The sequence below is a fragment of the Lycium barbarum genome, chromosome 8 (genome assembly GCF_019175385.1).
Source record: "Lycium barbarum isolate Lr01 chromosome 8, ASM1917538v2, whole genome shotgun sequence".
NCBI classification, from domain to species: domain Eukaryota; kingdom Viridiplantae; phylum Streptophyta; class Magnoliopsida; order Solanales; family Solanaceae; genus Lycium; species Lycium barbarum.
In genome coordinates, this window is record NC_083344.1 from 132,957,530 (window position 1) to 132,981,728 (window position 24,199).

Below are 24,199 nucleotides of genomic sequence, written 5' to 3' on the forward strand. Positions count from 1 at the left end.
TATAACAAGAATTACGCGTCTACGCCTCAATTCCGAGTTAGTTAGAGTTCAATATATGAATTATGACCGCCCACACCTTTCCATGTAAGTTCATCCCAATCCAAACCTCATACAATGTCTTGGATCCACTCAAACACATTGTTAAAGATTTATCGTAAAGTGACATTTTTAGAGTGGTAAATAATCTAGTGCAACACTCTTCCTTTATGATAATGTATTTGTTCTGTTTTTGTGTCAAAAATATTAAATATCTATTGTAATTGAGATAAGGGTAGTATTTTTGTAATCTAGCTTATTTGTAACTACGATATCGTACGTCGTCTAATGCGGCAGCAAGCTCGCTATAGTACGTACTACGTAGTAGCTATTTCACACTAGTCATTTTAGTTGAATATTTCAACTCAGAATTTATTGTGAAGTGTCATAATCTAGCTAGAAAGTATCGATTGGAGTATTATTTATGATGTTTTAATAAAGTGTTTTTCCTCAGCTTATGTTTAATTGCATCTGCAGGGAACATGGTAGAATTCAAATATATTAAAGTACGACATTTTCTTCTTTGAAGGAGTGAAAAAAATTGGTATTGAAAGGGGCAATAGCATGCCTCATTTCTTCACAAACATTAAATTCCATTCAGACTAGAACAAAAAAAAAATCATTATGGCTCTTCCTTTATTACTCTCCATATTTGTATCTCTCATATTTTCATGTTACAAACTCTACCACTGGCTCGCGGCCAAGCTGCCGCCGGGACCCTGGCCGTGGCCAGTCATTGGAAACATTTTCGACATAACGCCGGTGAGGTTCCGGTGTTTTGCTGAATGGGCCCAAATTTATGGGCCCATCTTCTCTTTTTATGTTGGGTCAAAGCTAAATGTGGTGGTGAATAATGCGGAACTTGCAAGAGAGGTTCTTAAAGATAATGACCAAAATTTGGCCAACAGGTTTAGAACAAAACCTCTTGATATAATGAGTAAAAATGGGATGGATTTGATTTGGGCTGATTATGGGCCTCATTATGTGAAAGTAAGGAAGCTTTGTAATCTTGAGCTTTTTAATCCAACGAGACTTGAAGCTCTTAGGCCCATTAGAGAAGAAGAAGTTATTGCCATGGTTGAGAACATTTTCAGAGACTCTAATGAGCATGGTAAGTTTGCTTCAACTTTTAGTCTTTATTTTTTTTTTATTTTATGGTAAAAGACATACCTGATAGTTGAGATATGTTTTGATAAATAGTTAGTGATAGTATTGGTAGGAAATTTATACACCTTTTAGGTGGATGTAGGTAGCAAACTCACGAAGATATGAGTCTAGGTGTGTTTTTGACCATTATCTCTTTAGAGTTAATGGTCAAAAACACACATGCATTGAGCTCATTGTATTTTTAGAATTGTTACTAGTTCGACCTGAACTATCAGGTATCCGAGTTTCCTAGAGTTTAGGTGTCTTTACCCAAATAGTCAATCAGATTTAATATTTACTTTTCATAGCAAATATACATAAATTTTATACTGATTATGCACATATTTTACAAGGATTACAATTATATTATACATCCGCCAACTATTTTTTGTTTAAGCGGTTGAGCGGTGGTTGTGTAGCTTAATTTTTGTATATGTCTGCAGGCAATGTTAGTAAAATCTTGATGCTAAGGAGCTACTTGGTATCAGTAGCATTCAACAACATAACAAGGCTAACATTTGGTAAGAGATTTATGAATTCACAAGGTGAAGTTGATGAACAAGGTGAAGAGCTCAGAGCCCTTGTCACAAATGGGATTAAAATTGGAGGAAAACTAAATTTAGGTGAATTTGTACCATGGTTACGTTGGTTCTTTAAAGATGATAATAATGCTCTCCAGACACAAAACAGGCATTTGAATAAATTTACAAGAATTATGTTGGAAGAATATACACTTGCTAGGACAAAAACTGGGGAAACCAAACAGCACTTTCTTGATGCTTTATTTACTCTTCAGAAGGAGTATGATCTTAGTGATGACACTGTTATTGGCATTCTTTGGGTACGTATACTAATCTTTTTTAACATATTGGAGTTTAATAGAGTTTAACTTTTTTATATACAGATAACATAAAAAGATATTTGTGCTAGATAATGTAACTATAAGTACTTGTACATAATAAGTGGAATTAATAACTTCAACTATATGTAAGGTAGGTAATCTGGTATGACGTATTAATATATATAGTAAAAAAGTATTTACACAGTAAGTGTATATAAGCTAAGTCTATGTCAATATATCAGTAAAGGTCTATTTGATATCAAAGATGGATCAAGAATTAGAATTTAATGGGTTCTAGTTCAAGATTCTACCTTAACTCATCTTAGCATGGACACAACGGATTTTTTTGCATTATTAACAAAGTTCCCTTAGTTTGAAGTCAAATTTCTATCCTTCATGTAAATGTATGTATATGCATATATAAGTGAAGAGAAAGTGAAGTTTTATTGTTTCCGCATAGATTTCAATTTTCTATAAAAGTATAAAGAAATTTACAATTTCAAGTCTTTGTATTGGCATTGCAAAATCATATCAATAATTCTTGCCAATTATATTTGTGTAGGATATGGTAGCAGCAGGGATGGACACAATAGCCATTACTGTTGAATGGGCTATGGCAGAGCTGGTAAAAAATCCAAGAGTTCAAGAAAAGGCCCAAGAAGAGCTAGACCGGGTTATCGGGTCAGACCGCACTGTAAACGAATCGGATATCCTCAAACTCTCTTATCTACAACATGTAGTCAAAGAATCATTAAGGTTGCACCCTCCAACTCCCCTAATGTTGCCTCATATGGCAGGTAAGTTTAGAGATGGATTCAAAATTTTAATATAATGAGATTTTTTTTTCTAAACACATTACACTTTTGAACTTATGGATTCAAAATGTAATATTTTCTGAAACTCTAGGTCTAATTTATGTATATATCCCCTTTTTAGGTCCCCGTAGATTTTGTCGAAATTTTAAAAGTTATTCTAACATACAACCTTGTAAAATATTACCCAACGTTTGACTCGAGTCTAATGTTTACCCATATATTTTAACTCTTATAGATAAAAATATTAGAATATCGTCTATTTTTTGTCACCCCTTACAAAATTTTAGACTGTTACTTTAACGTTTTCACATAAGATTTTTAGTTCGGTCAAAAAGGATCTTCAGACCGTGGTCTGAAAAATTCATAAGTTTCAAGAGAAATAGAAAGGGAGTCACTTATTCAACAACTGCCAAAAGGAACAACTAGTCAAAAAAATTGGAAATTATAGTGATATATATATATATATATATATATATATATATATATATATATATATATAACAATACTGAATTCGGTTAAACTCGTTGCTTACATGCTCCATCCGTCATTGCAGGTAACAATGCCAAGGTGGGTAGTTACAACATTCCAAAAGGTTCAATTGTACATGTTAATGTATGGGCCTTAGGTCGTGATCCAAGAATATGGAAAGACCCTTTACAATTTTGGCCAGAAAGATTTATGAAAGAGGATGTTGACATAAAGGGACATGACTATAGGTTATTACCATTTGGTTCTGGTAGACGTGTATGTCCAGGAGCTAACCTTGCAATTAATCTGGTCACATCTATGTTAGCTCATTTGTTGCACCATTTTGTTTGGTCATTACCTCAAGGTGTTGAGATTGAAGAAGTTGATATGATGGAGAGTCCTGGCACAGTCACTTATATGCAAACTCCATTACATGTTGTTCCTACTCCTAGATTGCCTCTAAACTTGTACGCACATGTCATATGAACGGGACCGTCAGAGTCGAACTCACACCATAGAACCACTAGATATATGTCACAATATTGCGGTATGTAACGTCTTTTATTTTGCATTGCTTGTACTTCTTATTTTTAGCTAATTAGTTGCTTTATTTTCACGTCTGATGAAGTTGTAACATCTTTTCCTAGAATAAAATGTATCCATTAGCTTTATTTACCCTTAGGCTAATATTAACTTCTCCTTGCTATTGTAATATAATGTTATTCATCCCTTTGATTTCATAACAGCCTGACTAATAAATTAAGGATTAATATCTTTAATTTTTTTCGTGAAGAATGTCTGAATTTCAGAACTTCATTCATATAATGATATAATTACTGAAATTTGGCTTTGTCAAGTCGTACTTCAAACACCGCATAAACTAATTCTAAAATGAATACGCTTACAATTTCTTATGCATTGCGGATAGAAGTTGGATGATGGTCCCCAAATCGGGTATCTATGCACTTCACCCTTGTTATTCACGTTGAACCCAATTAACATTATTCAATTGCAATATGCTTGGTGCAAAGATTATTACACATAAATTAAAAACGGAATCTAATAGTTGACATTTAAAGTTAGTACGAATCCAATGCAAAAACCAAAGAAGGCAGAAACAGTAACAATTCAAAATCATCGTTGTCTTTTTACCCCAAATATAACTACCCAGCCCTAATCAACTGCTTAAATCAATTAATCCTATATTTAAACTGCTAATTAAGAACACATACAAATTGAGAAATAATCCAATCAATCAAAAGGTTAATGCCCCGAAGCATTCAAGCTCTTTAATCTCAAAAGAGACAAACGCATCAAGACAAAGACAAGCATACTCCACTTGATCCATAACAAGAGTTACTCCCTCTGTTCCTAAATAAATGGAGTTTTAGGCTTATGATCTTATTTCAAAATAAGTGGTGCATTAGGATTTCAAGAAGAAATTGCTCTTGTTCTTTCGAATTTACCCTCATTTACATAATCAAGAATAATCAAGTAGTAACTTTTTTTTCTAGGCATTTAATTATGGTAAGTTAGTAAAAACATTTCTAATTTTCTAGGAGTGAGTAATTTCTTAATGGGTGTGCATAAGCTAAAAAAACCCACATATATGAAATAGAGGGAGTATAAAACAAGTTAGAATAAATATTTCATGCACATACCATATGTTTAAATATACCATGTACTAAAACTGGTATTTTCTGTGCATATTCAATAATTTTACAAAGTATGGTATAAAATTTTATACCATATATATACCGTATATTTAAACAGGTTACAAGAGTGTTATAAAAATATTATATAACGAATTTTAAGTTATGGATGGGATGTAGTTGTTATGGTAAGAAGAAGAAAAATGAGCAGAAATATAGAAGGGAATCGTTTGGGATTATTCCTTCCTTATATTAGACTCTGTTATGGTAAGTTAATATTTTGATGTCATAGAACGTTAATTTATTAAGACTGCTACACTTATGTAATGATTCTTTAAATAGTGGTTATCCCGATTCTAAACCCCAGAACTACAAAGTCCACTCACTTTCCTTCACTATCTGAAAAATTCTTTGCATGCACTGTCAGAAATAAAATTTATACATGTTTAGGTATTTTTCTATCTTTTTACTTCATTTTCTGCTACTTCCTTTGTGTATTAGTTGCAAAATTCTTTGTTTTTGTGATTAATTCAGCAAAAACGTTAGCAATTACAGTTATGCGTTGAACTTGATCTAGGTGTTAATTGGTTTGCTTGATCATTGATTATGGAATCTTCACTTAGCTTGTTCCCTAATAATGTCATAATTAAAGTTGTTAATTTTAGTACCCGCAAGGGTGGTTGAGTGGTTTCCCACACGAGATACCTGAGATCGATTCTCCTCAGCAACAACCATCTCAGTCTGAGCTCGTAGGTTTACATTGGGTTCCCTAGTTTACAAAAAGTGGTTCAACGAGTGATTTCCCACACAGGAGACCTGAGATCGATTCCCCTCGGCAACAGCCATCTCACTATGAGCTCGTAGGTTTACATTGGGTTCCCTAGTTTCCAAAAAGTAATGTTATTAACTTTGGTTAATCTTCGAAATGAATAGCTAGGTATCCAACTGTTTTGACTAAATTGCTAGATGTGTCATAATTAAAGTTGTTAATCTTCTGTTTGTACAAACTATGGTATCCAACTGTTTTGACTAAATTGCTAGGTGTTGTATAGGGAAATGAGTAGCAGAAGTGCAGAGTTTCCTTATCTAAGGAATTACAGGCTTGGAAAAACTCTTGGCCATGGATCCTTTGGTAAAGTCAAAATTGCTGAGCATTTGCTGACTGGGCACAAAGTGGCTATCAAAATCCTTAACCGCCGGAAAATGAAGACTCTCGACATGGAGGAAAAACGTACGGACGAATGTGAAGTTCAAAACAAGTTTATTTGAATCGCATGTGTCTTGGTTTGTTCCTTTAAGAATTTTGACCATCATCCATGGAAAATCTAAATTTACTCATTTTTTGTTCAGTGAGAAGAGAAATAAAAATAGGTAGTTTATTTGTGCATCCACATGTCATACGACTCTATGAAGTGATAGAGACACCATCAGATATATATGTTGTGATGGAGTATGTTAAGTCTGGGGAGCTCTTTGATTATATTGTGCAAAAGGGCAGGTTGCAGGAAGATGAAGCTCGACATCTTTTTCAGCAGGTAGGTTGATTTTTTTTTTTTAAATCTGTCTTTGATAGTGCAAATAACAGTTTTAACTGTGGCTTAGGTCTTACAAGATTAATCTGGTTTCTTTTTTGTCGCTCAAATCGTTATTGCTTGGTTGTTTCACTGGGGACAGATTATTGCTGGTGTGGAGTACTGCCATAGGAATAGGGTGGTTCATCGGGACCTTAAGCCTGAAAATCTGCTTTTGGATGCAAGAGGCAATGTAAAGATAGCAGATTTTGGCTTGAGCAACATTATGCGAGATGGCCATTTTCTCAAGACAGGTTGTGGAAGTCCAAATTATGCAGCTCCTGAGGTGGAAACCCGTATAATTTGTAATCTTTAAGATGCCCATTTCTCTTTTGAGTTTGAAATGAAGTTCAATAGATAACTTTTATATGCAGGTTGTCTCTCAGAAATTTTATGCTGGCCCGGAGGTAGATGTTTGGAGTTGTGGTGTTATCTTATATGCTCTTCTTTGTGGTAGACTTCCTTTTGACGATGAGAATATTCCTAACCTTTTCAAGAAAATAATGGTACATTCATTGATCTTGTTTTCCCTAGATTTCCAAGTTTTTACAGTTTGAGGCAGTGGTTCTTTACATGGTTGACCATGTGTCATTCAGGGTGGACTCTACACCCTTCCAACTCATCTGTCACCTTTAGCTAGGGATTTGATACCAAGGATGCTAATTGTTGACCCTATGAAGCGCATTAGCATACCTGATATTCGTCAGCACCAGTGGTTCAAAATTCATCTACCTCGGTATTTGGCGGTTCCTCCACCTGATGCTATGCAACATCTTAAAAAGGTTACTATAACATTATTTTGCTAATAACAAAGATTATCTTGTACGATTCTGAAAGGGTTCCAATTGATTTTACCCCATTTGTCGACTATTACCTTCAAATCCAACTTGATACTGGACGCTGGCTTTTGTGGTTCCTCCACTTGTTACTATTGTATCGACGTAAAAGAATCATCAAGTATACTCAGGGGCGGAGCCACATAGGCCCGAGATCCGAACCCCCTTTGGCGGAAAAAAACACTGTTTATACATGGTTAAAATTATTTTTTATGTATATTGTAAGCTTACTTTTTTATATTTTGAACCCCTTTAGTGAAAATCCTGGCTTTGCCACTGAGTATACTTCCAAAGAACATCAAAACACTGTTATCAATCTTCACTTTTACAAGATCAGGGAAAACTATGTTTCTTGCTGCCATTTCAGAGGATCTCGTTTGACTGGAGATGTCAAAAACTTGTCACATCTATCCCATAGATCTCGTTCCTCATGCATATTATTGTCCGTTTGTTAAATCCTGTGGTATGCAATTCTATCTGTTTACTCATTCTTGCTGTAACTATAAGCTGTCTTGCTGCAGCTTGACGAGGAAATTCTCCAGCAAGTAATTAGGATGGGGTTTGATAGAGACCAGCTTCTCGAATCTTTGCAAAAGAGAACACAAGATGATGTATGTTGCTTCTTACATCAGTACCTGCGACTGTCTCTTATCATAGCTACTTTTCTATTCTTGTGAGTTTTCTCTATTGCATATGCCTAATAGCAATAAGGTACTGGAAAAGGAAAAAATCTAGCAATCAATTGTAGATATACTTGTGCTTTACATTTCTACACTAGAAATTGAGGCTTTTCAGTGTATTTGCTGATCCTTGGGCTTTGTGATTCAACTAAGTTTGGGGTCACATTCAATCAAATTGATTGCAAAGGGATGAAATTAAGTAAAGCTTTAATTACTTCCGCTTGCTTTATACCTTTGTGTCTGTCTCAGGCTACTGTTGCATACTATCTGCTGTACGACAACCGTTCCATGGCTTCCAGTGGCTATCTAGGAGATGAGTTTCAGGAATATGTGGTATGCCCTCTTATTTTTACTTCATTATCTTTCATAGCATAATTTTTTTGGGCTTGCATTTACTAACTATTCAGTCAAAAAGAATACGTGAGCTGAAGAACCGTTCATGCTTTTGTGTGATTGTCACGAGTCAGATAGGAAAATTATAATTTGTGAAATCCCATCACAACGAACATACTCCAACTAACCTCTTTGTTCATTCCTTATCAAAGAAAAATGGACATACTCCAACTACAGACATGCTACTCTTTTTGCACAAAAAAGGAAGAAGAGATGCTACTATGTTATGCAGTTCACCAACTATATTCTAACTGGAATTCACCTTGTCATTTCTATATTACCTATGAACTTCTTACTGATAGTATCAGAGTCTAAAGGTAACCTCTTTCCAACCTCTTTTGTGTTTGGGGTTTGGTAAGAGGTAGCAGTTTCCCTGATATCTGCCTGATTGAATCCGTTGGCTTTCTATAATGTGAAAGTAAAAAACTGCAACGCATGTCGAGAGTCATATAGTCTATATGACTAATTTCAAGACACACTACTATGGTTCATACTGCCACCCTTACTACAAGTTTGACAATACTGGTAGTTGGGCTCTGGCTTTAAACAATAGTATTACTTTTGTAAGTTGTGTACCCTATTCCCTTAGTTTAGAGCTACGCTTCTTCAAATGTCAGATAACTATTTACGATAGTCTTAAGTATTCCACACTCATTAGGTGGTCCTTGTAATTTACTTTTCTATGTTTCTTCAGGATGTTTATTCCCCAGGATTGTTTCCAAATCTTGATCTACAGCTGTCTACTGGGAACGGAATTTCTCAAGAAGCGAGTTTGAGACACCCGAAAAAATGGCTAGTTGGACTTCATGTTAGTTTTCTTGCAGTATATGTGGTGGAAATATTGTGTGAATTTCCTCATGTCATTGTTGATTACTTTTTTCAGTCTCCAGCAAATCCAAGGGAGATCATGAATCAGGTTCTTGGGACTCTACAAGCACTAAATGTTAGATGGAAAAAAATTGGGCACTATAACATGAAGTGTTTATGGTATCATAATCCTGGTCTTCATAGCTTGGCCAGCAATCATATGAATGATGACTTTATTAGCAATGCAAGTGCCATAAGTACACATCTACAGCCACAACCTGCTGTGAAGTTTGAAATGCAGGTACGATTTTCTCTTTTTATCATCTTTTGCCCTCAACATAGTGGTTATTTGATAAATTTGATAACTGTTGCTTGGTTTTGGACAACAATTTTGGCTTCTGGTATTCAATTTTATTGATGGTTGAACTTGCATTCACAAAAAATACCTAATGTGAATTTGCATAAACACTGTTACAGCTCTACAAAACTGAGGACGAAAAATACGTGCTTGATCTCCAGAGACTTAGCGGTCCACAGATGCTCTTCCTGGACTTCTGTGCTGTTTTCATTGCTCAGCTACAATGATTCAAAAGAAACGGGACGTCTCAGCGATTGTGTAGAAACTTTGTTGTACATATCAATGTTAATGGGTTCCTAGTGTTCCTTTCCGATACCTACAATTGTTCCCTTCATGTTTCTACAGTTCGGGCTTTTGATAGATCCTTGGATTTATCATTCATGCAAGTGTCCCCTTTTTTAGCTCTCATTTAAATTTTGTCTCTGTTTCTAAAAGTTGCGCAAATATAATATTAGAAAATCCGAATAACATTTGATCTAATGTTTGTCATACTTTATTGCCTAACGTTTGTCAGTTGTTTATAGTTTACTCGTAAGAGTTTCAATTTGATTAAAAAGAATCTTTAGACCGTGATCTAAAATATTCAATAAGTTATAGGAGATATAAAAGGAGGATCATTTACTAAACAATTGTCCCAAAAAAGGAAAATTTGTAAAAAAATTCTCGAAACTATAGTGCTAAACAAATACCCCAAAAAGGGAAATGTTGAGTTTAGTGGAATCCGTCGCTGACATGCTCCTTCCATCAATGCAGGGAACAGTGCTAAAGTGAGTGGTTACAACATCCCAAAAGGTTCAATTGTAGTATGGGCCTTAGGCCGTTGATCCAAGAATCTGGAAAGACTCTTTAAAATTTTGGCCAGAAAGATTTATGAGAGAGGATGTTGACATGAAGAGACATAAGTTATTATCATTTGGTTCTGGTAGACATACAAGCCTTTCAATTAATTTGGGTTTGTCAAGTAGCTAGACTTGCAAAATTAATTTTGATATGTGCATAGATACCCGATTTGGCTTTGTCAAGTCGTACTTCATACACGGCATAAAAATGTTTTAAAGTAGCTAGACTCCCAAATTTTTAAGTGAATATAACTTAAATGATGGTCCCGAAATCGGGTATCTATGCACACATCAAAATTGTTATTCACATTGAACCCGATTAACATACTTCAATTGCAACATGCTTAGGGAAAATAACCAAATTCAAAACGGAACCTAACAGTAAACATTAAATTTAGTACGAAAGAAATGCAATAACCAAATAAACGAAAACACTAACAATTCAGAAACATCTTTTTTATCTTTTTACACAAAAAGTACCAACCCTAGTCACCAATTTGAATTAATCCATATTTAAACAACTGATTAGCAAGACACGCACAAATCAAGAAATAGTCCAATCAATCATAAGATTAATACCCTGAAGCATTCAAACTCTTTCCAATCTCGAAAGAGACAAAAGCATCAATACAAGCATACTGCACTTGATCCATATCGAGCCATTCATTATCCCATCTCCCCATAGTAACATGCCTCGGCTTTTCAATCTCTCTTCCAAGCACAACTTCACATAGTGTCTTCAAGCCAGCATTCCTCAAGTTCCTGGAATTATACACCTCAGCCGCCAAGTACCTCAAGTCAACAACATTCTCCACACATAACTCATAATCCTCCTCCAACTTCTCAACATCATTCTTAACTCCCACTCCAACAAAAGCATAACAAGGGTTCAACATAAACTCCGTTAAGGCATCAGGTATATATTGGCAATAAATTAGTTGAAATATGAGACAACGACGACCAACACAAAGCTGGAGAGTTGCAACTGGTTTTTGTTGGTAACGGTTGAAATTAGGCCGCCATTCTACGTCTAGGCCAACAATAAGACGATTGAGACGTCGTCGATGGACGTACTCAATTTCGTTGATCCAGTCCGTTACTATGTCTGGATCATGAGTAACGGTCGTTAGGATTTTGTCACTAAAGAAGTAAACATCGTAAAGTTGGTAGCGATCATCTTGTACTTGGTATTCTTCAATGGTGAGCGCCATGGTTGTCAATGGAGTTTTTAATTGTAAGCGTGAGCAAGTGTATTGTGAATGTATGTGAATTTATAAGGGAAGTCATAAGCAAGTTCCCTCTTGGAAAATAACTTGTATTAAAAGTTTTCCCTTTCCCATATGAAGTTAATTAAGGATATTGATTACATGTTTTATTACACTTCCCATAAAAGTAGGTGGAAAGTTGCATTATTTGATATTGATGTAATCATATACACACGGTTAGAGGTAATCCGTCTTATTTTATTATTTTAAGGAAGCTTATTTATAGTTATCCTTTAACTGATTTAATACTGACAGTGTAATTTTCTTTTTTATTTTAACGATGTACTTTATAACTTATTCTCTTAATAAAAATATGTCGTTGGTGACCTATGTTTTATTCGTAATAACACATAAGGTAATGTAACTTATACTGCTGTACTCTCTCCTCTCACTTTTACTTGTCCAGTATTTCAAAAATAGATTTTCACTTTTACTTGTCACTTTTAGCATATCCAGACAAGACAATTTCTCTTTTCCTGTTTTATCCATAGTATTAAATACTCACTTCAAATCATTTTTCAAATCCTATAAAAATATATATGCACCAATTAATATGGATACATTGATTAATTATGCACTTCATTTATTATTTCTTAAAAGGTGTGCATAGTCAAAAGTGGATCAGTAAAAGTGAACGGGGGAGTATAATTGAAGAAAAATAATCAAACTAATTTTGCTAACCACCAAATCATTCAAGTTTCACTAAATATCCTACAACATCATTTTGAGAAGGAAAAAAGGGGTGAAGATTGATTGGAACTCATTCAATTCCATAGTTGTAAACATCTTAAGAGACTCTACTAAGGGCCCGTTTGACTTAGCTTCAAAAAAGCAGCTTATAAGCTGAAAATAGCTTATACATTTTTTTGCACGGATTGCCCTTCTTTTGGGGTGGTCTTTAAATTTTTCCCCTCATATTTGTGTTCTTTAAGTTTTGCCCTTCGCTTGAATACCTGAGGTTCTGGGTTCGAACCCCCGCTCAGGCATAAAATAAAAAAAAAAAAATAATCGCAAGGCAGGGCTGGGGGAGTGTATGCCGGATCCGGCATACAATCCTTAAGGAAAAACTAAAGTTATGCCGGAGGGGGCAGACTTTGTGTAACACCTCGTGCATTCGGGTTAAGATTTGTATTATAAGATGGGGGTATAATGAACCCAATTTTAGTAGTGTATAAATGGTGTTTGAAACCCAATCAAAACTTGAGAAGAGTCTTTGGGCAAAACAAAGTTGAAAACCACTCTACGGGGCATGTTTGCAAGTGAGTTTATAGATGGCCTTACTTACAACGACCATAACCCCATTATTAATTTGGAATTTGGGAAAACTTTCTTCATGAAAGTTGTAGCCCTTTGAAATAGCTTTCCAACGGTATATTATGGGCCTCAAACGGACATCTGTGCAAAGAGTTATGCCCATTATACGACAGACTGTCCGAGCAGAAGAATTTTGACGGACCATTTGACGGTCCGTAAAACATTTTGACGGTCCGTAAAATATTTATACGGTCCGTCAAATGGTCACAGAGAATGATATTTCGTTGGTCAGTTTTACGGTTCAATTTTACGGTCCGTAAAATTGACTCAGACCACCGTAAAATGAGCACAGAATGTCCAAATCACTGGAATGGTTTTACGGTAAGTTATACGGTCCGTAAAACCATTATACGGGACGTAAAACACACCGTAAAATGAGCACAGAATGTTCAAATCACTGGAATGGTTTTACGGTGAGTTATACGGTCCGTAAAACCATTATACGGGACGTAAAAATGGGCGTAGAATTGCCCGATGGGTCAGATTTTAAGATGTTAATAAGAGACCCAAACCCATTTTTTTTCATTCCCATTTCTCCTACACGACTCAAGGGTTCTCTAGAGCCATCCAAACACTTCATATGCAAGAATCCAAGTGAAACAAAAGATCCACTTCATCAATCCACCAAAACTAAGTGTGAGAAACACATCAAATCCATTCCAGTCAAGAAATTCCATGGAAGGTGGAACTAGGGTTTTGTTCAAGTGAAGCATTTCAACTCAAGGCTTATTCCTACAATAACTAAGGTAAGTTTTATGATGTTTCCTGATGATTAAAGTGTTGATAAGTTCTTGGGAGAATAGTAAATGGGTTTGATAAAGAAAATTATATGAACTATGCTGGGGTTTTTGGATTGTTGACTTGGGATTGTTGTATTCATATGGGTGATGAAGAATGCTGTCAATTACATCTAATTGAGATTGTAGAATCAGCTAGAAGTAATAGAATGGGGATTGGGGGAAGAAAACACCATTAATGAAGGTTGTGGAGCTTCATGCCCACCAAGTGTTTGATAAAATGCTTAGATGAACAAAACATGAATATTGTTGCTAATATAGAGACCCTATGACCTGTATTGCTATAGATTAAAGTTGAAGGGATTGAAGGACATTGTGATACACTCAAAAGCAGGAAATTAAGGTATGTATAACTTCCATCCACATGTGGGAATCTCTATGTTCTTCCCCATGATCCGTTTCGTAAAATCCATGAAGTTCAAATCCTAGGGCATTAAACCCAACATATTGGTAGCCCGTAATTATGTATTTATGTGCATGAATTTTGTATCTATATTCGTTATTGCATTCCTAATCTTCCATTACGGTTATTAGGAAATCCTAGCTTAATCCATGAATCATGAATTCTTCCTCATGTGTTCTCATTATGTTTATATGAAACTTTATGATTTCATCCAGCAAGTTACAAGCATGTTTTCAAGACAAGTATATATATATGATTTCGAACTATTGTTATTACTCATGAACGAAAAACATGTTTTGCAAGACTATGACAAGTTATCTTATGAAACTATACAAGCAAGTTATGATTCATGAAAACCATGTACAAGCAAGTTATGATTCATGAAAACCATGTACAAGCAAGTTATGATTCATGAAAACCATGTACAAGCAAGTTATGATTCATGAACACTATGTACAAGAAAGTTATGATTCATGATATACCATGGGCAGCAAGTGCCACTATTTTTCATGTTCATGTTTTGGGAGTTGCATTAATTACCGAGGAGGGCTTCAGATAGCCTGAAACTACGTAGCCACCGTAGGATGAGGATCGCTCCACCCATGTTCCGGACGATCTCTCATAATGATTGGATCCTTTCATATTTTATCAAATCTCATGTTCCCTGGCAAGGACTGAGTGTTCTGCTGGCGGGACGCAAGCACCAGACCATGGATCGGTTATAAGTTATTGCTCTCCCTACTTATCATGTTTTTACTTATGTTATATATATACATATGCACTCATGCCCATGTTCATGTCCAGGTTTTCAGTTTCAGTTCTTATCATGTTATTTCATGTCCCATGTTGTTTCTTTCGGTTGCTTTACATACCAGTACATTCAATGTGCTGACGTCCCCTTTTATTGCCCGGGGGCCTGCATTTCACTATGCAGGTACTGATATACAGGACGACACATCTGCTCAGTAGGACAACATTCGTATCAGCTTATTGGTGAGCCCCATCTCATTCGGGGTTTAGTCAACGTTTATTTTATGATTAATTATGCATCTAAAGGTATGCTGGGGGCCTTGTCCCAGTAAGTATGTTTTCCAGTCAGACTCATGATAGAGGTTTCATAGACTAGACAAGTCAGTTATATCATGTCAGACATTTGGAGTCGTATAGCCATTTTGGCTCACTCATGTTTAAACAAGTATTTTATTAAGTATTATGACTTAACATGTTTTATAAAGGCTCATCATGCATTCACGTTATATTCCGCATATGTTATGTATCATGATGATTCAGCAAGCCATGTGGTTCGCTCGGTCACATGCAGTCAGGCACCGAGTGCCGTGTTACGTCCAGGCCATGGTTCGGGGCGTGACAAAACTTGGTATCAAAGCCCAGGTTCAAGTGTCTTAGGGAGTCTATGAAACCGTGTCCAGTGGGGTCACTTTTATATGTGTGTGCGCGCCACACATATAAACAGTTGACCACCAAGACATTCAGGATTGTCTCATTTCTTTCTACTCTAGATCGTGCCATGAAGCTTAGAGCAATAAGAAACTTCTCTTCCTCTCAAATTACGTACGTTTCGAATGCGCAGGAAATGAACAGAAAATTCAAGGTCCAAGTAGGGATGTTTACCCATAGGGGGTACAATTGTGCAGTACTTACTGGTAACGAATGAGATTTCAAGTGCTATTGAAAGTGGAATACAATGTAAGTTGCCCGAGAAGGGGTGTAGTGGAATGAATGGTATGTTGAATGATAATGATGTTCTCGAGAAAGGAGAATGGAATACAACAGGGAGAGGATATCAGAGGAATTAGAAAAGGAGCTAAGTCAACAGGAAAAAGGTAAATCATGGAGGATCTCAAGGAAGTGGTGGTAGACAGTTTTCTACCGGAGGTCATCAGGACCCACTCCATCTGCAGTTAAAGATTGAAAGGGAAAATAAACAGGAAAGTGTAACAGGTACAGTTTGAGTTGGACATATGAGGTAAGTTCATCATTTCTATACTGTTGTCGAAATTGGGAGCCCTGTGTGGCTACGATATGATATGATATATGTATATATGTTGGCCTTGTGAGGCATTGTTGGTATTTTCTGCGTGCAGGTTTTGGGATAGTAAGAAATACAGAGGAAACTCTGCCAAATTTTTCCTAGAAATAGAAGGAGAATAAGATATAAGTTCGTAATATATCTGGAAAAGTCATATCAACAGTAATGATAAGATTTGACTAAGTTACGAGTACGGCTGACCTTGAGAAATATAATTTGATTTCCTATTCAGATGAACACCTTGAGTGGGTGATAGTTCGGATACATCCGAATGTGTGTTATAAACCAAGGGCTTAAGTTAAGTTCAGAGAAGAGTGATTAGTGGAAGAAAAAAACCAGCTAAGCCGAAAGAGTCGTCAGTGTTGTAGAGTACAAAGGAATTACAGAAGATAAGGAAAGTTAATTTGATCCCATCAAAAGGGAATAATTTGTAAGTATAAGATGTTAGCCTTAGTCTAAGGGGGAGATGCATAAATCGCCAGTAAGTCCAGTGAGATAATTGGAGACCCGAAGGGTTAGTATGAGATATGAAGAACCTCAGTTCAATTAAGTTGGCATAATGAGATAGTCTCCATAAGGAGTATGCCTCATCTTAGAGGAAACCCGAAGTGAGTAGAATGATCGTCGAACGAAACGTGTAAAGTTCAATTACTATAGATTACGCGATCACAGAAAAGCTATGAGATCATGCCCAGTTATGTGTCATAAGGGTAGTGCCATTGCACAAGACTCTAATCTCTAAGGTGCTCGTAAAAGACTTAGCGTACAACCGTACTATGAGTATTTTAGGAAGTATCTCAAAAAAAAAAAAAAAAACAAGTATGGGAAGTACAACTCATGATTTAGGCAGACAAGAGAACTAAGGTGAAAGAATTTCACTACTTCTCCAAGCTAGGAATTCGACTTTCAAACTCCGAAGTGGGTGGAGTTATTGCCCAGAACATGGCATTCCTGCTTGGTCATTGAAGTTAGAGAGAAGCAGTTTGGTGATTCCTACTTGATGCAGATGAAAGAGGGGCTTCACGAATAGAAAGTCTTAGCTTTTGAACAGGAGGGAGATAATGGTACCTTGAGATATCGAGGCAGATTATGCGTTCCAGATGTTGATGGGCTTAGAGAGCGAATCATGTTAGAAGCTCACAACTCTAGGTATTCCATTTACCTAGGTTCCACTAAGGTGTATCATGATATCAAGGAGATTTACTGGTGGAACGATATGAAGAAGGATGTGGCAGATTTTGTAGCTAAGTGTCCGAATTGTCAGCAGGTGAAAGCCGAACACCAGAGGCCTGGTGGCTTGGCTCAGAATGTTGATATTCCTGTCTGGAAATGGGAAATGATCAATATGGGCTTTGTATCAGGTCTACCTCGTTCAACTAGGAGGCATGAGTTAATTTGGGTAATTGTGGACAGACTTACGAAGTCAGCGCACTTCTTGCCAGCTAAGACCACAGATTGAACAAGAAGATTATGCCAAGTCATATGTTAATGAAATTTCCGGATTGTATGGGACCTTAGTGTCCATTATTTTAGATTTTGGTGCTCAGTTCACAGCGAACTTCTAAAAATCATTTCAGAAAGGATTTGGGTACGGAGGTGAACCTTAGCACAACTTTTCATCCTCAGACAAATGGTCAGACAGATACGCTATTCAGATCTCATGTTATGATATTCATGTTAGTTCAATACTCAGATATTTATGTCAGCTTAGTACTCAGGTATCAGTCCAGTACTCACGTATTCATGCCAGCCCAATATTCAGTTAGCTCAGTATTCAGTCAGCCAGTCTTCAGTCAGTTCAATAGACATTCAATTTAGTATCTCAGTAGTTTAGTAGTCATGTATTCATTCAGTTCAGTAACCATGTGTCCTTTATTTCAATGGTAATTGGGATGACCACCTGCCTCTTATTGAGTTTACTTACAAAAATAACTACCATGCTAGTATTGGGATAACACTGTTGGAAACCCTTTTAAGCAAAAGGTGTAGATCACCAATTGGTTGATTCGAAGCAGAGTTGTTAAGATCAGATTTAGGTTACCAGGTTATAGAGAAAGTTAAGTTAATACAGGAGCGTTTGAAAACGGCTCAGAGTCACCAGAAGTCTTACACAGATGTGAGGCGAAGGGACTTAAAATTTTCAATAGATGATTGGGTGTTCCTTAAAGTCTCACCCATGAAGGGTGTCATGAGATTTGGCAAGAAAGGAAAACTCAGCCTCAGATATATTGGACCTTACAAAATTCTACGAAAGATCGGACTAGTAGCTTATGAACTTGAGTTGCCACAAGATTTGGCCGTTGTACACCCAGTGTTTCATGTATCCATGTTGAGGAAGTGTGTAGGAGACCCATCGTTGGTTGTTCCTGCTAATACTCTAATAGATAAGGATGGCCTCATCTATGAGGAGATCCCCGTAGCCATTCTTGATCGTCAAGTTCGCAAGTTGAGAACTAAGGAAGTAGCCTCAGTGAAAGTCCTGTGGAGGAGTTAGAAAGTTAAGGAAGCTACATGGGAAGCCGAGGAGGATATGAAATCCATGTACCATACTTGTTTCAGCCCGCAGAAGAGATTTATGATGAAGCCCAAGATTTTGAGGTATGTAAGCTTTCTTTTCATGTTTTTGGTCGTGTGTGTCCAATTTGTAGTGCTATTATGATGTAGCCCTGTGAGGCAATGATATTATGGGCTGTTGTGACAGGTTGGTAGTGTCATATTACAGGGGAAACTCTGGCGAAATTTTTGTAGAATCCCGAATATTAACATTTGAGGACGAATGTTCCAACAGAGAGAGAGAATGTTATACCTAGGAAATTTCTCCGTTAGCATATCGCGAATAGACCCACGAAGGGTATGACGTATACGACATGTTGACGAGTAAGAAGTAATATTTAATGATTCCAAATGAGATTTCAAAGACATTTGAGGTAGGAGACGAAAGTTGTTAAGGAAAGCAAGGTATATGTTGCGTGTCGGGCAAGAATTACGAGTATCGACATAATGATGGCTTAATGACATTTTGGAGAAGAGTTATAATTTCCCTTATGTATTCATGCCTCACGTTTCACGCTCAAGTTCATGTATTCGCTACTCATGTCCATGTTTAGGCACTGACGCTTTCATGAAACTACGTCATGTCAGATTTCCATGTTCCATGTCATGTTTCTTCACGTTCATATATTCAAGTTATGTCCAACCATATCCTTTACCAAGACCCATCATTCGAGGACGAATGATCCCAAGGGGGAGATATTGTAACACCTCGTGCATTCGGGTTAAGATTTGTATTATAAGATGGGGGTATAATGAACCCAATTTTAGTATTGTATAAATGGTGTTTGAAACCCAATCAAAACTTGAGAAGAGTCTTTGGGCAAAACAAAGTTGAAAACCACTCTACGGGGCATGTTTGCAAGTGAGTTTATAGATGGCCTTACTTACAACGACCATAACCCCATTATTAATTTGGAATTTGGGAAAACTTTCTTCATGAAAGTTGTAGCCCTTTGAAATAGCTTTCCAACGGTATATTATGGGCCTCAAACGGACATCTGTGCAAAGAGTTATGCCCATTATACGACAGACTGTCCGAGCAGAAGAATTTTGACGGACCATTTGACGGTCCGTAAAACATTTTGACGGTCCGTAAAATATTTATACGGTCCGTCAAATGGTCACAGAGAATGATATTTCGTTGGTCAGTTTTACGGTTCAATTTTACGGTCCGTAAAACAATTATACGGTCCGTAAAATTGACTCAGACCACCGTAAAATGAGCACAGAATGTCCAAATCACTGGAATGGTTTTACGGTCTCAATTGGTGAAAGGCGATTCCCTTTGGGGAATGTAAAGGGCTTGGAGGTCGCGTGTTCGATACCCGTAGCGCTGCAGCGTGAAGATGGTTTATCGTGCGGACACGTGTATCCTTGCTACAATACACCAGTATGTCAAGCATGCATGTCATGGAGGGGGCCCGCAAGGGGTCTACTCACCGGTCCTGGGCGACCCAGGCGGTGGGGTCCTCACACTTTGCCTTGAGACATATATTTTTTTATTTTTTTTTACTTTTCAAGACAAACTTTTAATTATGCCTTAAGGAAAAGTTCCGCCTTATGGGGCATACTTTTAGTTATGCCTTAACTAAAAGTGTGCCCTATAAAATATAACTAAAAGTATGCCCCATAAGGCGGAACTTTTCCTTAAGGCATAACTTTAGTTTTTCCTTAAGGACTTTATGCCGGATCCGGCAGACACTCCCTCCAGCCCTGCCTTGCGAAATTATTTTTTTATTTTATGCCTGAGCGGGGGTTCGAACCCATAACCTCAAGTATCCAAGCTAAGGGCAAAACTTAAAGACCACAAATATGAGGGGCAAAATTTAAAGACCACCCCAAAAGAAGGGCAATTCTGCGAATTGCCCCAGCTTATAAGCCAAAAAAAAATAAGTTGGGCTACTCCAACTTATTTTTAGCACAAACGGCCTATAAGTTGGCCAGCCAAACACTCAAAAAAACTTAAAACAACTTATAAGGCTTGTAATTTTCATAAATATTAGTACTGATTCTTAATTTATGGTTTCATAAAAAATAAACTCTTTTAGTTACTCTTCGATCTCCTTTTGCTTACTGAAGTAAAAAGAAAGCTTCAATCAAAATTCTCCTCAAATTTCATTGCCGTAGACAACTCAAATTTTATCTATGTTTCGTCCAGTTACAAGGAGGTGTATATATGTATATACAAAGTACATTTACATAAATTAATATTATCCGTAGCATATTTCTAGGAAGTTTTCCTCATCAAAATACAAATACAAGCTATACTTATCATGTTGAGAAACCATACTTATCTAGGACACGAGAAGAAGTCCTTGTACATGAAGGACCTATTTGCCTAGTTATGTCGTTACTAAATTCTTAAGTGTTATGTAACAATATAATTTATATATATGAATTTTATCAGGTTAGCAATTAAGTTTTATTATAAAGATTTACTTATAATTATCTTATACATAAGTGACCTTCTTGTGTAAATATTTTCGCACTATGCATAGAACTTAAACTCCGGAATTGTCAATTTCGAAATTTAATAAAGAAAGAAGATTTAGCACCAAATTTGAGTTTATACGAGATAGTATTAGAAAGACACAAAAGGCTTGAACTTGTAAAAATATATAAATAATTAAAAGGAGTTGAAGCTATATAAAATTATAAACTGCTATTAAGCTTGACAAAAAGCAGGATGAGAGAGCCAATCGCCCAATCCCCATATATTAAGTGTCTGGTTCGATAGATCAGGAAGGAAGAGAAGATTCTCTTTTTCCTCGTTCCTTCATTATAAAGAATTTTTGTACTATTCGGTCACTTGTGATTCGTATCCCCTCCAGTGGCTGTTTCCTCCAGTTCCTCCAGTGATGCGCCGGATTTGTGACACGTGTCCTGCAGAGGAATAAATGAACTAGATCTGCTTTGCTAAAATATTCTTTAACCAAGGTCCAAAATTCTTATCTTCCTCTGTTAGTTTCCGTCTCTCGAGAACCCAAGATAAACTTTTCTTTATCTTCCATTCTCTCCTCTCCCATGGCTGTAAAATTTCGTCCAAAGGTTAACTCAGAAATAAGGTTGAAATATCATCCTAAAAACATATTGGAGATAAACCAAGCAACTTTTTTTCTTCACGATGTATCATAGTTCTGTTCATGTAACTTAGAAAGTAATACTTATATGGACTTCTGGCTTTAAAAATTCAAGAAACCTATGTGCAAATCATGCACGATGCACCATTTCTGGCTTATTGTTTTTGTTCACCTTCAATATGGATTTTAATATTTGGTGGTGACATTTTATATTGGTCAAATTTGTGGAGAATTGTGTGTTAAATCTGGGGTAAATACCGTATCAAAAGCATTACAAGTTTTGTTTTTTTCCGCTTTTCTATTTATATTTCCCAAATCCCTCTGTTAATTGAAAACGAAACACGATAGAACTTTTAGAAGGTGAGAGAGTGTTTGGGTTCTCAAGGAGGGTGGAGGGAAGAGAGAGGCAAATTAACTATGGAGAAAGGTTAAAACTTTGACCGTAGTTAAAGAAAATTTTACCAAAGCAGATCTGATCCATTAATTCTTTACTAGTACACATGTCATAAATTGAGCATAGGACTGGAGGAAACTATCATTGGAGGGGATCCTAATCCATGACATATACTCCCACAAATTATTAATGCGATAATCATTTTGGTACTCATAAATATAAAGAGTGTTGCACCTTAATTTTACCAAGGCTAAACAAAGCACAATTTATGGAGCTCTATAATCATTAATTATGTACAGAGTCGCCACCTAGCATTTAAGGTATCTATAAATTATTAATATATGCAGTTTAACATTGTCTACGAAAATAAGTGAGATTCTAGGTAAGTGTTCAAATTATTCTGAAGGGAAGGTGTTAGGCATCCTTCAGAATCCACAAATGTGGTTCCCGGCTAGACCAATTTAACTATACGAGGGATGTGTAAAAAGACTTGATTATTATTTACAAAAATATTAATAGAATTTAGACTAAAGAATAACTAAAAGGAATATTCGTGTAGTAAAAGGTGTAAGTATTTACATATGTATAAAATACATATTACATGATTATTTACAAGTGAACAAAGTGCACAATTACACTGACTAACAATTTTAGCTTTACATGAATATATCATAAAAGTATTTACTTAACAATGAACGGATATGACCGAACATAATGATTTTCGTTTTCAGAAGTTATAACGAGTTTAAGGGATGTTCATAAATATTCAAGAAATTATTTCAAAAAGATGATTTAAGTTAACCAAAAAATGTCAAGAATATTAATAGATATAGCACAACATTGTGAATGATGTGATATAAATAAAGAATAGAAGAGAAGTTTAGCTTTGAAATGAAATAATAACTGCCTAATATTAGTTTGTCTAAAACACATAAAATTTTAAATCACATAAGCAGATCATAAATAAATACTACCAACCTGCACCCTAACAAAAGTAAAGTTTCATTATATTTTATGCTTTGTATAATTTTAAGGATGTAAAACAAATATAAACAAAGAATTTGAGAAGCTATTTGAACTTCTTTTGAGTGTCATCTTCGAGAAGTAACTCCGGATACCTGCATGAGACTTAGTAAAAATATTAGTAAGAGAATAAATAACTATCAGATGAATTAAAGAAATAATGAATAAACTTAAAATAAAAACCCGTCTTTGTACATGGAAGGCCTTGGAAATCGACGGAAATTTCTTCATCGGCCAAATCTAGTATATAATTTATTCAATATCCATAAACCAGCAAAAAATAAAAAAAATCAGTTCCTCCCCTTAATATCCCCTTTCAAAAAAAAAAATGCATATGTGCAAAGTATTAAACAAATGAAAAACATGTCAAAAATAAAACAATAAATAAACAAAAATGTCAAGTATGAAGTAAAAGAGATGAAAAGCAAAAACAATTCACCACATTCAAAAGATTTGTGTATAGTGTGTGTAAGTATAGAGAAAGAAATAAGAGATTGGAAACTTCTTTTTGGTAGAATATGAGAGATGATGAAAGCTCTTTTTTTGTTTTTTTGTTTTGAGATGAATGTGTGAGAGAGAGACGTGTGAGTTGGGAGTGTCATACCCCATTTTAACCGGGTTAAAGTAGAGTACGATATATTGGGGATTCCTATTTTTGTTTATTTGTTTTAAGGAGTCGCCACCTAATTATTTATGGTGAATTAGGACACCTGAAGTTTATTAAAGTTATGTTTAAAGTTAACTCTGTTTAAGGTCTGCGAAACTTAAGATTCTAGGTAAGGGTTCAATTAGTCTAAAGGGAAGGTATTAGGCACCCTTTAAGACCCATTAACAATGGTTAACCGACCGGACTTATGATTAGTTAGGCTAAGGGTAAA

The 24,199-nt window shown here is 35.9% G+C and overlaps 3 protein-coding genes across 5 annotated transcripts; 2 read left to right on the top strand and 1 right to left on the bottom strand.

Annotated features, from left to right (window-relative positions):
* The first annotated feature begins 479 nt into the window (after window positions 1-479).
* On the top strand, window positions 480-4,050 carry LOC132607587 (cytochrome P450 98A3-like). Its single transcript, XM_060321622.1, has 4 exons — window positions 480-1,147; window positions 1,626-2,023; window positions 2,586-2,820; window positions 3,392-4,050. Exons 1-4 carry the CDS (start codon window positions 661-663, stop codon window positions 3,790-3,792), a joined length of 1,521 nt encoding a protein of 506 aa, XP_060177605.1. The 5' UTR covers window positions 480-660; the 3' UTR covers window positions 3,793-4,050.
* A 1,060-nt stretch (window positions 4,051-5,110) lies between these two features.
* Window positions 5,111-10,060, top strand: LOC132605525 (SNF1-related protein kinase catalytic subunit alpha KIN10-like). Of its 3 annotated transcripts, none has more exons than XM_060318655.1 (11): window positions 5,111-5,225; window positions 6,011-6,189; window positions 6,309-6,493; window positions 6,633-6,815; window positions 6,904-7,035; window positions 7,126-7,311; window positions 7,887-7,976; window positions 8,295-8,378; window positions 9,133-9,246; window positions 9,322-9,546; window positions 9,723-10,060. In XM_060318655.1, the coding sequence occupies exons 2-11, from the start codon at window positions 6,015-6,017 to the stop codon at window positions 9,828-9,830; spliced, it is 1,482 nt and encodes a 493-aa protein (XP_060174638.1). In that variant the 5' UTR covers window positions 5,111-5,225; window positions 6,011-6,014; the 3' UTR covers window positions 9,831-10,060. The 3 variants fall into 3 exon arrangements, with proteins under 3 accessions (XP_060174638.1, XP_060174637.1, XP_060174639.1); XM_060318654.1 differs by lacking the exon at window positions 5,111-5,225 and adding an exon at window positions 5,280-5,408; XM_060318656.1 differs by lacking the exons at window positions 5,111-5,225; window positions 7,126-7,311 and adding an exon at window positions 5,280-5,408.
* A 936-nt stretch (window positions 10,061-10,996) lies between these two features.
* On the bottom strand, window positions 10,997-11,751 carry LOC132605526 (3'-5' exonuclease-like). The gene has a single exon (XM_060318657.1). It carries the CDS (start codon window positions 11,651-11,653, stop codon window positions 11,015-11,017), a length of 639 nt encoding a protein of 212 aa, XP_060174640.1. The 5' UTR covers window positions 11,654-11,751; the 3' UTR covers window positions 10,997-11,014.
* Between the last annotated feature and the right edge of the window lie 12,448 nt (window positions 11,752-24,199).

Excerpts from the sequence above, each read along its gene's own strand:
- LOC132605526 (XM_060318657.1), bottom strand. The coding sequence starts at position 11,653 with ATGGCGCTCACCATTGAAGAATACCAAGTACAAGATGATCGCTACCAA.
- LOC132605525 (XM_060318654.1), top strand. Across the intron at positions 7,036-7,125 it reads ACCTTTTCAAGAAAATAATG|GGTGGACTCTACACCCTTCC; the intron begins GTACATTCATTG and ends TGTGTCATTCAG. Across the intron at positions 7,977-8,294 it reads AAAAGAGAACACAAGATGAT|GCTACTGTTGCATACTATCT; the intron begins GTATGTTGCTTC and ends TGTCTGTCTCAG.
- LOC132607587 (XM_060321622.1), top strand. The coding sequence starts at position 661 with ATGGCTCTTCCTTTATTACTCTCCATATTTGTATCTCTCATATTTTCA. Across the intron at positions 1,148-1,625 it reads CAGAGACTCTAATGAGCATG|GCAATGTTAGTAAAATCTTG; the intron begins GTAAGTTTGCTT and ends ATATGTCTGCAG. Across the intron at positions 2,024-2,585 it reads CTGTTATTGGCATTCTTTGG|GATATGGTAGCAGCAGGGAT; the intron begins GTACGTATACTA and ends ATATTTGTGTAG.